General features: G+C 35.3%; 1 protein-coding gene across 4 annotated transcripts in view; it reads right to left on the bottom strand.

Moving 5' to 3' along the window:
* The window catches only part of sli (slit guidance ligand), an 833,494-nt gene that overhangs the window by 387,786 nt on the left and 430,810 nt on the right, over nt 1-14,898 (bottom strand). For 3 of the 4 annotated variants that reach the window (XM_081762100.1, XM_081762119.1, XM_081762110.1), the window contains exon 4: nt 7,371-7,442. The exons of the other annotated variant lie outside the window; for it this stretch is intronic. In XM_081762100.1, the coding sequence (XP_081618226.1) occupies nt 7,371-7,442 (72 nt within the window). The remainder of the gene's footprint in view (nt 1-7,370; nt 7,443-14,898) is intronic. 4 annotated transcript variants of the gene reach the window in all.

The raw sequence follows: 14,898 nt of genomic DNA, 5'->3' as shown, positions 1-14,898 counted from the left end.
GACGTGACGTAATCTGCAAACTTTAGGTACTTTTCGTTTATGTTGATTTCCTGTCTGTTATGGTAGTTGTAAATGTATAAGTACTCATCTAAGTGATCTTCAACATCATTTTTAGATAAACCCTACACTATGATGTAAGTTCCATAAATTCTTTTACAATAGTAAATCATGTTAACTGCCAATTTACTAACAAAGCATATAATTCATATTAATGACACTTCAGGATACTTATAGGTCTCAATATCAGTCACGTTCATAGTACTAACATGTAACATTTCCGAAGAGTAATACTCCGATTTTGATAAAATTTGGAAGGTAGATAATTACTATACTTAAAATAAAAGAATATGTATTTTTCAATTTCTGCAGAAAAACAGTTTTATGGGGCAAAAGCCCCATCCAAAATTTTGAAAGTTGACGCCCGAAAGGCAAGAAGAAATGGACCGAAGAGAATGAAATTGTACACAGATATTGTAGACGTAAAATATGGGAATACGTGTTTCGTATTTTCCGGAAAGAAACGGTTGGATGGGTCACGAACTCCTTCAAACCTTTGATCACCAAATATCAAAAGTGTTAATAACAGTCTGTCAGAAGAGCCGAAAGAACATGAAGAATTGCAACGAAACATTGTGTACTGACAATACGCAAAATATAAACAAATATGGTTTCTTTAATTTTCTGAAAACGGATTTAGTGGGCAAAAGCCCACACAAATAATTTTGAAAGTTGACGGCTGAAAGGCAAGAAGTGAATGAAATTGTGCACAGATATTTTAGACGTAAAATGAGGGAATACGTGTTTCGTATTTTCCTATTTAAAAAAAAAAAAAAAACTATTGTGTGGGGCACAGACCTTCTAAACCGTTGATTACGAAATATCAAAAGTGCAAATAAGTATACGTCATAAGTTCCTAAAGGATATGAAGAATTGCAACAAAACTTTGTGTAGGGACAATTCGCAGAAAATAACCGGACGCGTGTTTTTAGTTTGTGCGGAAAAACAGTGTTGGGGCCAAGGCCCCCTCCGAAAAAGAGTAAATATTACCGTAGTAGCGCAGGAAGGAGTGGGCCGAAGCAAATGAAATTGTGTGTGGATATTGTATTTGTAAAATAAGGCCTCTCGTGTTTCCTAAGTGTCCAGATTCGATTTGTTTCAAATTTGGCACATCTTCAGTAAACAGGAAATAAATCGACACGTGTTTTTGTTTATGCGGAAAAACATTGTGAAAGTTAAAGGCGCTTCCCAAAATGCTATAAAATACACTACACTATTTGTTTTTACTATCAATTTGAAGAAATCGGATGGGGACAAGAAAGACCTTATTTTACATATACAATATATAAACACAATTTCATTCGCGTTGGTGCACTCAACTTTTTTTTTTTTTTTTTTTTTTTTTTAAGGAAAATACGAACACGTAATTCCTCATTTTCCTTCCATACTATCTATGCACAATTTCACTCGCTTCGGTCCACTTCTTCTTGCCTTTCTGACGTCAACTTTCAAACTTTTGAGTGGGGCTTTTGCCCCTAAAACCGCTTTTCCGCAGGAAATATAAAACCGTATTCGTTTGTTTTTTTGCGTATTGTCACTACACAAAGTTTTGTTGCAATTCTTCATGTCCTTTATGCACTTCTGACATACTGTTATCAACACTTTTAATATTTCGTGATCAAAGATTCGGAGGGGTTCATGCCCCACCCAACCGTTTTTTCCAGGAAAATACGATACACATATTCCCTCATTTTTCGTCTACAATATCTATGCAGAATTTCATTAATTTCAGTCCACTTCTTCTTCTTGTCTTTCGGGGGTCAAATTTTAAAATTTTGGGTGGGGGCTTTTGCCCCCTAAAACCGTCTTTCCGCAGAAAATAAAAAAAAACTATTCGTTTATGTTATGTGTAGTGTCTACCTGCCAAATTTTTATCAAAATCGGAATGTTACACTTGGGAAGTGTTACATGTAAGATTGAATAAGCGTAGTATTTGTGAGACATCAAATGTCGTTATGCTCAAGTTAAAAGAAGTTTAAACTACAATATGTTTTTCGGATCATCACTGTCAGGTTATTGAAGTTGAGACCGAGAGTAATTGAGATTGAAGAGCCAGTGTAAGCTAAGAGATCAGAAGTACTGCAAGTACTGATAAAGGTCCAATAAGTGATATCAAGCTGCAGTTGAATGACGCATGCATAAAAATGCGTCTCTACTTGTACTATTTCCGAATTAATGATACGTTTATCTCAGCTAAATCTCACAACACATCTAGTCTAACCGTATAAGATGAATAAACCTATAAGAAGTTGCTATATTGTTGTTTGAATATAGTTTAACATCGGCACTCAGCTGTATAAGTAATGGATCTACAGTTTAGTATGAAATCACAACCTCATATTTCCCACTGGGAACTGAATTCGGGTCTCCAGCACCGAAGACACGTAAGGTAACTATACAGCCACGACGGAGCACAGACTTGGTATAGAAAACAGGATATTCACATAAATTCCGAATAACTATTCAAATTATCCTTTTTAGAAATCCGTTGTGCAATTCACCTGAATGTGAAATAGCTTTAAGAGATTGCAGATATTTTTTTTCTACTATCAAATATACTTATTTCGAGATCATAGAATCGCTTTACTTGCTACTCCTTAAGAGTCTTCATCCCCGCGAAATTAAAATACCGCTAATGTTACAGTAATTATGTGATATCTTCAAATAGATAAAAGATAATCGAAATGTGGAACAAGACCGCCCTAGACAATATTATTTTACATGAGATACCGTTATCACGACTCACTTATCTGCTTTTGATTTCGAGCCATTTTGATTATCGGCATTTATTTTCGCGTTTCTAAACAGCTGAAAACGGAAAGCCACTAGGTAACTTGTAATAATGGTACCCTCACGCAAAATAATATTGTCTAGGGCGCTTTTGTTCCATATTTCAATTATCTTTTATCTATTTGAAGATATCACATAATTACTGTAACATTAGCAGTATTTTAATTTCGCCGGGATGAAGACTCTTAAGGCAATAAAGTAAAATAATAATAATAATAATAATAATAATAATAATAATAATAATAATAATAATAATAATAATAATAATAATAATATCAAACTTCAAAATAGGAAAACGTAACCAAAACTTTACTTATGGTGAATCGTTCACTTGGATCTAGCAAAACTGATTTATCAGATGCATGACCTTCCTAATTCTTTACTTTCTTTTTACGCAATTCAAAAGGCAGCAACCTAGTGATGAATCTGCGGCCTCTATCAAGACTAGTTCGTAAGAGTGACGATTGACTATGTAGAGATGGATGAACCATCTGCTTGCCTAGACTGTGTTGTTGTTCCTCCTGCTGTGGTTAATATGCTCTCTTGTAAATTGAGCACCGTGTTTCAGTCACTGCCAAGTGACAGAAGATGATGGATGATGGCACAGAAAACTACATCAACTTCAAACAAATAGAGAAGGAAAGGAACACCACGAGTACAGCGAAAGAATAACAATAATAAGGTAGAAGGGGGGGGGGGAAGCAATTTGGAAGAAGAAATGGCAAAAAGGAATTTGGTCGTCGGTTGCAAACCTATTGCCTTCAAGAGAGATAAAAAAAACACCAGAAGTTCCCTGTTTAAAGATTAATTATCATTCATGATGGAACCAAATGAACGAAACCCTTGCTGGAAGTTTGCAAAATAATAAAAGTATCAATTTTTCTTTGAATAAAGGTAGTCTAAACTAAACTGCTGGGGCAACAGTCCTTAGGGTCCACTTGTGGCACTCATTTCTTTTTGGGTGATGTGTGGTCAGCATATCGTTTGCTATTTCTTTGTTTCAAGTTGCTCCTCAAATTGTTTTCACGACGCTGTGTGGACGCAGTAATATCAACACCATCTGGTGGGCACGAACGGTCACTCATCTTTCCTTGGACCAAACCAAGCACTGCTTGATTTTGCTAATTTCATGAGAAGCGGTATTTCAATGAGGCTAGGGCATTGACTAATAATAAAGGTAGTCCCTGATATAATTTCTATATTTTCAATAGGAATTTTTTATATTGAATTATAAACTACAAATAAAAAAGTAATTTTAAAAAATCAACACTATTTTCTGTTGTTTATTTAAGGATGTTAAGTACCTGAGCCATTTTTGTTTCTTTAGCATATTGATTTTTATGAGGAAGTATTTTATTCTTTATCTCAACCAACTGGAATTTTAATAATTTGATTTCCTGACATGCCCCTTGCTGGGTCCAAACGATGTTTTACCATATATAAATATATTTTTCTTCTAACAAGTTTCCAGGAAAATAAAGAATTAGTAAATTTCCCTATAACGGGAAAAAATTGTTCTTCATTATAATTTTTAGCAAATCTTGATTATAAATACATATTGCACTTACTTCCCGTAACAAGTTTGTTAAGTCCACGCCCGAAATTTGGTAGCCAATAACTTGGAAACTAAAAGTCTCCACCTGACAAACATTAAAATGTTAGTAGACTTGAACAGCTTAATGTGTGCGTGAGATACCGTGATGTGCAGGCATTTGATTTTTGAGTTACTGGCTATTAAGCTGGGGGTTTGGACTCAAAGTACAACTACCAACTTCAACGGCAAATAACTTGAGGACCAGAGGTCTAAAGGATGCAAAGTTGCTATATTTCATACGCGTAGTAAGCTCATGAAGGTCTACCACATTGATAAATTTGGTCAAGATTCGATGAGTCCATCAAATCTTCCAAATGAGTTCCATTGATCATCGCGTTTAGTGAAATTTCTCGATTTCACTGAATTCAAATCCAACTTCGATGCCCAATCACTTTGAAACTATTTAAAGATCTGTCCACCATATAATGTTTCATACTATGCTCGAATGTATACAAAACTTGTCAATTTTTACAATTATACCAAGTTTGTTCAAGATCGGATGGATCTTTTTGATCGTAATTTAGTGAAATTTCACGTCATTTCATCAAACATTGCTAAGAATCAAGTCTAGGAGGCTCAGGTGAGAAGGCCATGTAGCCAGAACGAAAGAAAGTAGGAACGCTTTCATCTGGAAGTCCAATCGGAAAACGACCATTGGGAAGACCAAGGCGTAGATAAGAGGAGAATATTAAGATGGATCTCGCAGAAATAGGAATACAAAGTGGAAACTGGGTCCAGTTGGCTAAGGATAGAAGTCAATGGAGAGCTTTTGAGAACGCGGCATTGAACCTCCGTGTTTCATAGGCCATTGAGGTAGTTATCTATCTTAGTAATAAGTTTTTTGTTGGGGAAGGGGGGAATTTTTATTAAGTTCAAATTCCAACTTTGATGAGTCATAATTCTGGAATCAAAGGTCCCTACGGTTACTTAGTTCGTCAAATTCTATCACAATGTCAAGTTTCATCAAGATTGGATCAGCATCATCAATCGCCTACGATATATGCTATATCCTTTGTATTTAATTTTTCTTTGTTTTTTCTTTACAGAAAGATCGATGAAGGACGAATCAATATTACTACACAAAGGCTTGTTCCTTCTTCAAGAAAATTCAGGTGTTTTGTACGCAGATATAGCGATAATGCCACAAAATTCACCTATTTTTATTTAAGGGTTCACATGAGAAATAGAAGAAAAATACTTTTCAAATGTACTAAAAAAAGTGCTAGCAATAAATAATTGCACACATTTACAATAGCTTTTTTTTTTTTTAGGTAGTTCATACTCAAAATCAGAATCAATTAGAGAAAATGTGTGATACTTTCAAGTTTCCCTCCTAGATAACCACTCTCGTTTGCAATATGCATTGATTTTTTTTTTTAAAAAATTAAGATTACAAAGTTTGGAATATGGTTTTGGTATATGTAACTGCCTGGCAGTGTTGACATAATGTGCACATAGAAAATCTTCTCTCTATGAAATCTGTTTTTGTTTCCCAGTGTTATTGGAAAGAATTAAGCGGGATTTCGGGGAACGTGAATGTACAGAATGCGTATGGATTAACAATGAAATACTCTCATACTTCCAGGAGATTTATTCTGTTGTCTGCCATAGATTGATTTTTTTTTTCTAAAACGGACGAGGGATACGATGGATATGACGCTCTCTACTTTTGTCCAGTTTTAATGTTCTTTTATAGCTTTGGAAAGAATCCAGTTTTGTTAGAAGATGGCAAGATACCCGTTTCTCTTCTTCTTCATTTTTTTTAAAGATAAACAATTATTTTAATTAACAATCATCCAGATATAATCCGTGCGACCATTTCATTCTGTAATAATTAACAACAAGACAAAAAACAAGAATGAGAAAGCAACTCGACCAGGACCTATATTTTCAGGTATCAGTCCGACATTTGCCTCATGGAACTTTAAAAAAGCAGGGAAAAACGCGGTCAGGATGACTGTAATTTCAATATTTGTTATTTTGATAATGAGTGATTATAAGACCAATTGTTCGGATAATAAGTAAATGGAATTATTCTGGCAAATTACTCGGATAACGATTATTTAATAGAATAATAGCCACATACAGAAAAAAGTATTTAAAAAACTTCTGTGGAGCGGATCTCAGGGCATGGACTCGATGTATTTTGTTACACAGAATCCAAATTTCGAAACCTCTGGACGATGTACTGTCAATTTTTTTTATGGGCGAAAAACTTGATAGGGAAGATACACATGTGTTTCGTCCATTAAAAAATGTTTACACAATCAATCGTACTGAGGTTTCAAAATTTGGATTCTGTATAACAAAATACATCGAATTCATAGCCTGAGGTCCGCTGTATAGAACTTTGTGTGTGTGTGTGTGTGTGTGTGTAATTGTTCGAATTTTGAAAATGAATATTCGGATATTCGAACAAGAGCACAAAAATATTCGAATAACGAATATTGGAACTATTTGAGTGGTACTAATTCAAGTTCTCGTGCATTGGTGTCTTGCATATCTTCTATGATGAATTCTTTGCTAATCGCGGTCTTATAGTATTAGCGACGAAAGTTTTTACATATCCACAAATTAACTAAAGTCCGTCAGTGTATTTCATTTCATCAGACATTAGTTTCTAGATGTTGGTAGCTACTCCTGTATCATCTCCTTCATAGATAAGCTCACTGATTGTCAACTCGGTATCCTGTGTCCCATTTCGCTACAGTACTTTGGAAGAAAACTTAGATATGTACAATTTCAGATTAAACATAGGAGATTCTTTTTTTTTTTTTTTTTAATCAACTAAAGTCTCCAAATCCCCTCCCGGAATTGCGTTAACAACACTCGTGAAAACTTAAAATCAAAACAAAGTGTGCCTCTATTCTAGAAAACAAATTATCTATTCTAAGAAACAAACGAAAAAAGAAAGAAAACTTGTACTTACAATCGATGTAGATTGCCCATGTTAGCGAATAGCATATCAGGAATATGCCTTAATTTATTGTTGTTTAACCGCCTGCAACAATTAAAATATAATTATGTAGTTATCTGCATTGAAGCAAGTGAAAATATTATGCTATTGCAGGTACAGGTACAGGTAGTGAAGATGATATTAGTTTGTACTTAGTTTCCTATATAATAACGTATTTAATTAAAAAAAAAAGTATCACGTCCACAAAACTTAGAAGAAATGTGTCTAAAATCATATACAAGATACAACGTTAACTAATAAAACTGAAGAATGTAGCAAATAAGTTATTTCATAGCCCATATTCTTTTATTTATTATATTCCAGATACGCCAAAAGGGCACTTCATACTAGAAATATTAAAGAATGGAAAATGGGAGGCAATTTACAGGGAGGGGGGGGGGAATTTAAAATATGCGGGAAAGGGAAAGAAAAAATATATAACGTAAACCTATTATAATTATGTAGTATTAGGTTTTAGTTACGTATTTGTAATTGAATCAAGTGTTTATATTATTATTATTATTATTATTATTATTATTATTATTATTATTATTATTATTATTATTATTATTATTATTATTATTATTATTATTATTATTATTTTAGTTTCTAATTTATTTACGTGGGCCAGTCAGAAAGCTAGTTGCATCCCTTTGTAAATATTTTCGGTCAAAGCCTATTTGGATGAAACTGTATGGAAACACTGCAGACATGTAGCTGTATCGTGTGACGTAGCGGCTTTCACGAGGCAAGTGGAGGTGTTCTGATAATCAGTCGTAAACATTTCTCAACAGCTGCAAGTGGCGTCCAAACTGGAAATGATTCGTTTTTTATGGGCGAAAAGATGTAACTGCACTGAAATGTATCGGCAGCTGCATGAAGTGTATGGTGAAAATGTAATATCAGAATCAAGCTATTGCGAAGTGATTCAACATATTTGAGAACAGACATTCTGATAATTGACGATGCTGAGCGCAATGGAAGACCATCAACTGCGAAAAATCTAGATATTGCTACTCGTGTCAATAAATGCATTCTTCCATGTATTTGGCCCCATGAAAGACGAACTTTGAAAGCAACGATTCCATTCGGATGACGAGGTGAAAGATGCAGCCCACAAATGGTTATCGGGCATTGGACGGGATTTATTTGCAGAAAGCATAGAAAAACTTGTACCACTCCTCAACAAATGCTTAAATAACAGAGATAATTACGTTGAAAAGTAGATTGTGAATTGAACTTTACGATACAAATAAAGTTATTGCAAAAATTTATATTCTGTTTTATTTTCTGAAGCAGTGCAACTAACTTCTTGACTGATCCTCGTATTTATTTAGTGATCCACAGATACCGAAATCCATTTTATATTGGGAAGTATGTTGTTTATTATTTGAAATGAACAATGATTTTAATTGTTTATTTTTTACCGGTTTCTTCCTCAAATCTATTTAGATGCAATATTATTTTAATTACAAAACATCAAATTATTAAGTCTATATATATATTGATATTACTAATTAATCTCCACAAAGTAAGTGACATTTATTCTTAAAAAACAAATTAATATAACTACAAACTGATACCTTTCATTAAAGAACTGATACCTTTCATTTCAGAGAAAGGAGAACATACCAAGTAAATCAATGAACTGAAAAACAAAAATAAGAGTCACAGGACTGAAAAACAATGAGAATAATAGTTTAAAAAGTACAAGTAGGTCTATATTAATTTTATTTATATATTTTAGCATAAACGACGTTAAGATTAATTTTGTCATACCATATTTAACCCTTTCACTGTGGAAGGCGACAGAAAGAAACTTTCCCTAACCTGCGAATGTCGATTATAGTCGACGTGTTAAAATTTGTCTGTATCTTGGTTTTGTTTTAGTTAACTATAGTCGCCAAAGGTTTTCTGTGTGATTTCTATTGTTTATCGAAAACAATAGAACACAAAAAATTGAACGGTACAACTTTGGCGACTACTCTCGACAAAGCCAAGGTGCGGACAAACAAATTTTAACCTGTCGACTATAGTCGACATTCGCATGTTAAGGAAATTTTCTTTCTGTCGACAAAAGTCGACTTCCTCTGTAAAAGGGTTAAGAATTAAAAAAACGAATAGAGTGATCTATGAGTTATATTGAAAACTGCATGTCTACCCTGACAAATCAATCAGATGATATACGTAGTCTCTCTCTTTTACAAACTACGGACTTTCAGTTTGTTTCTTTTTTTTTTTTTAAAGAGGGAGGGGCTTTAGCACTGCCAAGTCTAGTCAAGTGCATGGACTCCTCGTACAGAAATATTATATAAGGTATGCCCAACTGAAAGTGAGACTGAGGTTGGAGCGCCGTTATTTCCAGTGGAAGAACTTTGTGATTTTCCTGATAGATGGCAGTGTATGTCAGGAGAAATTTGACATACAGTGGATAGAGTCTGTGTGTTTTTGACTGCAACAGAAGCGAGATAACAGGTAACGAGCGTGCCATGAATTCTTCCAAACAGGCTCAGCGCGCAGTAATCTAATATTTGTCGGCAGAAGATGTTAGTGGAACTGACATTAAGAATCGCAGTCGTGGCATATTGTCAAAATGGGTTATTCTGTTGCAGGATAATGCCTACCCTCATGTGGCGCAAGTGTGCAATGATCTCCTGCAACAACGGATGGGAAGTTCTCCAGCACTCCTCTTACAGCACTGACCTGTCGCCCTGCGATTTTCATGTGTTCGGGACACTAAAAAAAAAATAATAATAATAAAACACTGAAGGGACGCCGGCCGGTTCACGGACAACAATGAGGTCCGGGAAACAGTTGACGAATGGTTCCGCATGCAACCCACGACTTTCTTCGCTGACGGTATCCATCGTCTCGTGGACCAATGGGACACCTGTCTCAATCACCTAGATGATTATTTATAGACAGTATTGTTACACATATTTTGTCCCCTATGTAATGCTTTCCAATTTATAGTATACCTATGCATTAAAACTAAATAACTTTTGCTTAAATGTACCAGTTCTACTTTCATTTGGGCATACCTTATACATTCTGGTGGAATGTTTATTTGTAATTGTATTGTTTTCGATTACGATATTACTCTGTCATGATGATTATTTGTCGTTGTTCCTTATGGCACAGTCAATACCGTAAACGAGGGTCATCTGATACGCTCAGGTGAAGTGATACAAAAACAGTAGTTTATAAAAGGTCCGGAAGAAACAATATACCACTTTCAACAGTTGGAAGTCGCACGACCGGACAATGAGCATAAAACCGACCAGGATTGAGTGTAGCAGAAAGCATGCCATTTTAGTTCCAATGGAGCGTTAGAACAAGACATTGTGCTTTAGTGATTGAAGCGTATTTCAAAAGTGATGACAGTGTGGTAGCTATGCAGCGGAAGTTTCGACAAAACTTCCATAATGCAAGACATGGAAGAGACAAGAGTGCCTGCACTTGTTTGTATTTGGAACATTTTATTTTCGAAATTTCTGAAAATAATAATTGTTGAGGCTCTCCGTATAGCATGAAAATTGAATTGTTGGAGTTTAACGTCCCTTTCAGCAACGAGGTTATATGAGACGGGACCTACTGATTAACGTGGAATCCGAATCACATGAGCTCCCACCGGGAATCGAACCCAGCTCTCTCACGCCGAAGGCGCGTACGCTAACCGCTTAGCCACCAAGGAGCTCAGGCATGAAAATTGAATAAAAAGCTTAATATTAGGAGTTAAAAACCCAAGAGCATCAATCCATTTCAGTATACAGTATAATATTCGTATTTTTAGAAAAACGTTGGAATAATTGAATATCATTCGACTTACTGTGTCACAGAGACCCCTAACCTTACAGAGTCAAATGGGTTTAAGCCCGGTAACTGTGCTGGCAAAAGCTCGTTTTTGAGTCCTATCCACTGATAGAAGAAACAATTATTAAAGAAGATATTCTATTACCATACACTTCATATTGTGTTTCGCTGAGTAACCGAGATTTGTCTCAAGGTTTGCACCAGTGTGTGGACCACTGCTAATTTGACAGCTCACTGATTAATTTCTATTTATGTGAATTTCAAGTTCTCATCACTAAGAATGTTCTCACATGCTACATGTCATTGTGTTCCTAAGGCTGACTCTATACTGAAAGAGCAAAGGGGTGAAAGCAAGTGTTGCGCGTCATTTTCCTTCATTGAGGTTTTTCGGAAGCCATCAATCCATGCATTCAAATACGTCGGCCCCAAACTTAGCGAGTGCGTGTTCGGCACTTGGAGCAGTGTCGGATGCGTGCCCTCATTTGCGTTGCGTGAGAAAATTACGGGAGACTTTCGATCGGCACATGGACAGACCGAGACTTCATATTCAAAACATACATTTACTACGAATACTCAAACCGAGCTGATAACATTCTATTTCATTTGGATCAAAACGTGCCGTGGATATGAAGCTACAGCGCACACTGAGGGAGCGAAGAGCTAAATTGTTGCGGGTGAAACTTGCTTTTAACCATTTGTTCCCTCAGTATGAGGCTAGCCTAACAAGCCTTAGGCAAAAGGCCATGGCAGCACGGTCACGTGATCTAGCTCCAATATTTTTGAAGAGGGGCGAGATTTCTGAAAGCACACTACTTCAACACATCTCATTTCAATACCATGAAAGATTTCAAAGATCAAAGTCATCATGTAGTGTCACTAATCGCACCATCTATTCTGTGAAATGCATTGCATCTAACCATGAATAGGTAGAAACTGTACTGAGACATTGATAGAGCACAGAGTGGAACATAGAATGACATAACTACATTCGTCACAAAGATCCAATTTTTGTTATGAGGTTTGCCTATAGGCAAGTTTTAGGCCACAATATTGAACCTTTTTGATTATCTTGGAGAACATAATTTTGTTGTTGAAAACGTACAATCAACCTGGAGAATGATACATTTGGGAGAAGAAACTTACAATATGGAAGCACAATAGTAAATTTGGGAGGAGAAAGGTTCAATTTGATGGCAGAATAGTAAATTTGGGAAGAGAAAGGTACAATTTGGAGGCAGAATAGTAAGTTTGGGAGAAGAAAGGTACAATTTGGAAGCAAAATAGTAAATTTGGAGAAAGAAAAGTACAACTTGGAGGCAGAATAGTAAATTTGAGAGGAGAAAGGTACAATCTGGAAGCAGAATAGTAAATTTGGGAGGAGAAAGGTACAATTTATTGGCAGAATAGTAAATTTGGGAAGAGAAAGGTACGATTTGGAGGTAGAATGGCAAATTTGAGTGAAGAAAGATACCATTTGGAGGCAAAATAGTACATTTGGGAGGAGAAAGGTACAATCTGGAAACAGAATGGTAAATTTCGGAGGAGAAAGGTACAGTTTGGAGGCAGAATAATAAATTTGGAAAGAGAAAGGTACAATTTGGAGGTAGAGTGGCAAATTCGGGTGAAGAAAGGTACCATTTGGAGGCAGAATAGTAAATTTGGGAAGAGGAAGGTACAATTTGGAGGCAGAATGGTAAATTGGGGAGAAGGAAGATACCATTTGGAGGCAGAATAGTAAATTTGGGACGAGAAAGGTACAATTTGGAGGCAGAATGGTAAATTTGGAGAGATTACCCTAAAATCTTTCGGGGAGAATGGTTAGCTCTGGCTCTAATTGTGGTTGTAATTAATATAATAATTCGTTAAATAATTTCAAGTGATACACAAATCGCTCAGTTATTCCAACTTTTTCCTAAAAAATAGTTGCTAACTTTTTAAGAACACTCTGTACTAAAACTAAATGTAAATACATGCATTCCAGAAGTCTATTTTTCTAAAAGTGACATTGTACGAGTTTAATAATACAAACATAATGGAAGTCACTGCACAACGACAGCCATGGCCTTTTTCAAGAAAAGGTATTGTTCTCCTGTCACCTATAAATTATAACATCTGATTCTCTGTCCGTTTCTCTCTCTCTTTCTCTCTCTTCCAGCTTAAAAGGAGAAATACTTTGTTAAACAGTAAGCCTACATTCAATAAGAGTTTTGCTTCTGATTTGTTCCTGTAAATTCTTTCTCTTCTTTTACTTGTTTCATGACAGGAAAAATTTATTGTCAGACAGACATATATACTCTTCTACTGAGCGACAGCCTAGGCTAATATAATCAGTGGATGAGATACATAAAACAAAAACAAATTGAAAGAAAGAAAGTAAAAAAAAATCATCTGAACACCTGACACAAGTCATGTCTTTTTATCTACCTTTATTTCTCTTCTCTTGTGTACGTTTTACGTGGCACCACTGTCTACACTTGCTGCATTAGATCAGAATGAAAAAGAAAAAGACAAACTCAACATCATTTCGTGCTACTTTGAACCTTATCTGCTCAGTAAACGAACTTCTGTCACTTGAGTTAACTTCTGAGACAGAAACACATATGCATCTACAATGTATATACGAGTACTGGGTCTCGTTAACGGTTAATATATCATTTTCTTCCTTTAGCAACTGACCACCATGTTCTCTCTCTTTTTTTCTTTTCCCCAGCTAGGACACACACATATATTCAACCCATACGTAGCGTTATCAGAGCGTCATATATGGATGTCTTAATTACATCTTCTGATGTTTCCCTTGCCGTGTACAAATAAGTCAAAACCACTCCTCTGTATCTGTCACAGGTTTCTTTCTTTCTTCTCTTCTTCTGCGCTTCACTTTCCCCCCATTGAAGCCTTTTTAATTTTTGTTTGAGTTTTTTGTGCTAAGGACTAATTGTACTGGGAACTTTCTTCATTTTTTTCTTTTTGCCTTCACTCGCAAGATGTCAAGTAAAATGAATAAATATAACTCTAAAGCTAAACTCTGACACACCAAATACACATGAGTTATCATGTAGTGCCTATGTCTTGTATTTTCTTCTTTTTTTAAAAAAAAAAGTGTAGTTATGAGGGTTATAGTTAATCAGAATGACGTAAAGGAATTTATTTCGAAATTCTTCCTCGCATGTCAAGTAGCCAATAATCTTACATCATTACAGTGTCATCACAGTACAATTACGTAGCTTTGTACTCCCTCCTCTCCTCGTAGTTTTAATTCTTACACAATGCTAAATAGCTTCCAAAAGCTTAATAAAAAAGAAGGCCGTAAGCTTTTGCTTCTTTAGAGACGAACAACATACAAAACTGGTATAAAAACATATGCGTACAAAGAATATGTACATGATCAATATTTTGAGAGATCATATAAGCTTACTATAACATTTCACATGTCTTACATGTCATTACTCTTGGTTCTTCATATTTTCAACGTCCCTAGATTTGAGAATAAAGTACTTACCGATCCAAAATATTGTCTTTTGTACACATGTAACTGAGGACATTACTACGTGTATAAGCAGGACACACAGACATATAGACATATACAGTATATCATTTCCGGGCAATCAGTTCTAATGAAGTGTCCTGACTGAAACAATAATCTCTCAAAATTTCATTTTAATACTCCAATCTAGAAGTGAGAGAAATG

Source organism: Thermobia domestica, chromosome 1 (genome assembly GCF_964235325.1).
Source record: "Thermobia domestica chromosome 1, izTheDome1.hap1.1, whole genome shotgun sequence".
In the NCBI taxonomy this organism is placed as follows: Eukaryota; Metazoa; Arthropoda; class Insecta; order Zygentoma; family Lepismatidae; genus Thermobia; species Thermobia domestica.
The sequence above is the reverse complement of the archived record's forward strand: the minus strand, read 5'-3'. Positions and strand labels throughout refer to the sequence as shown.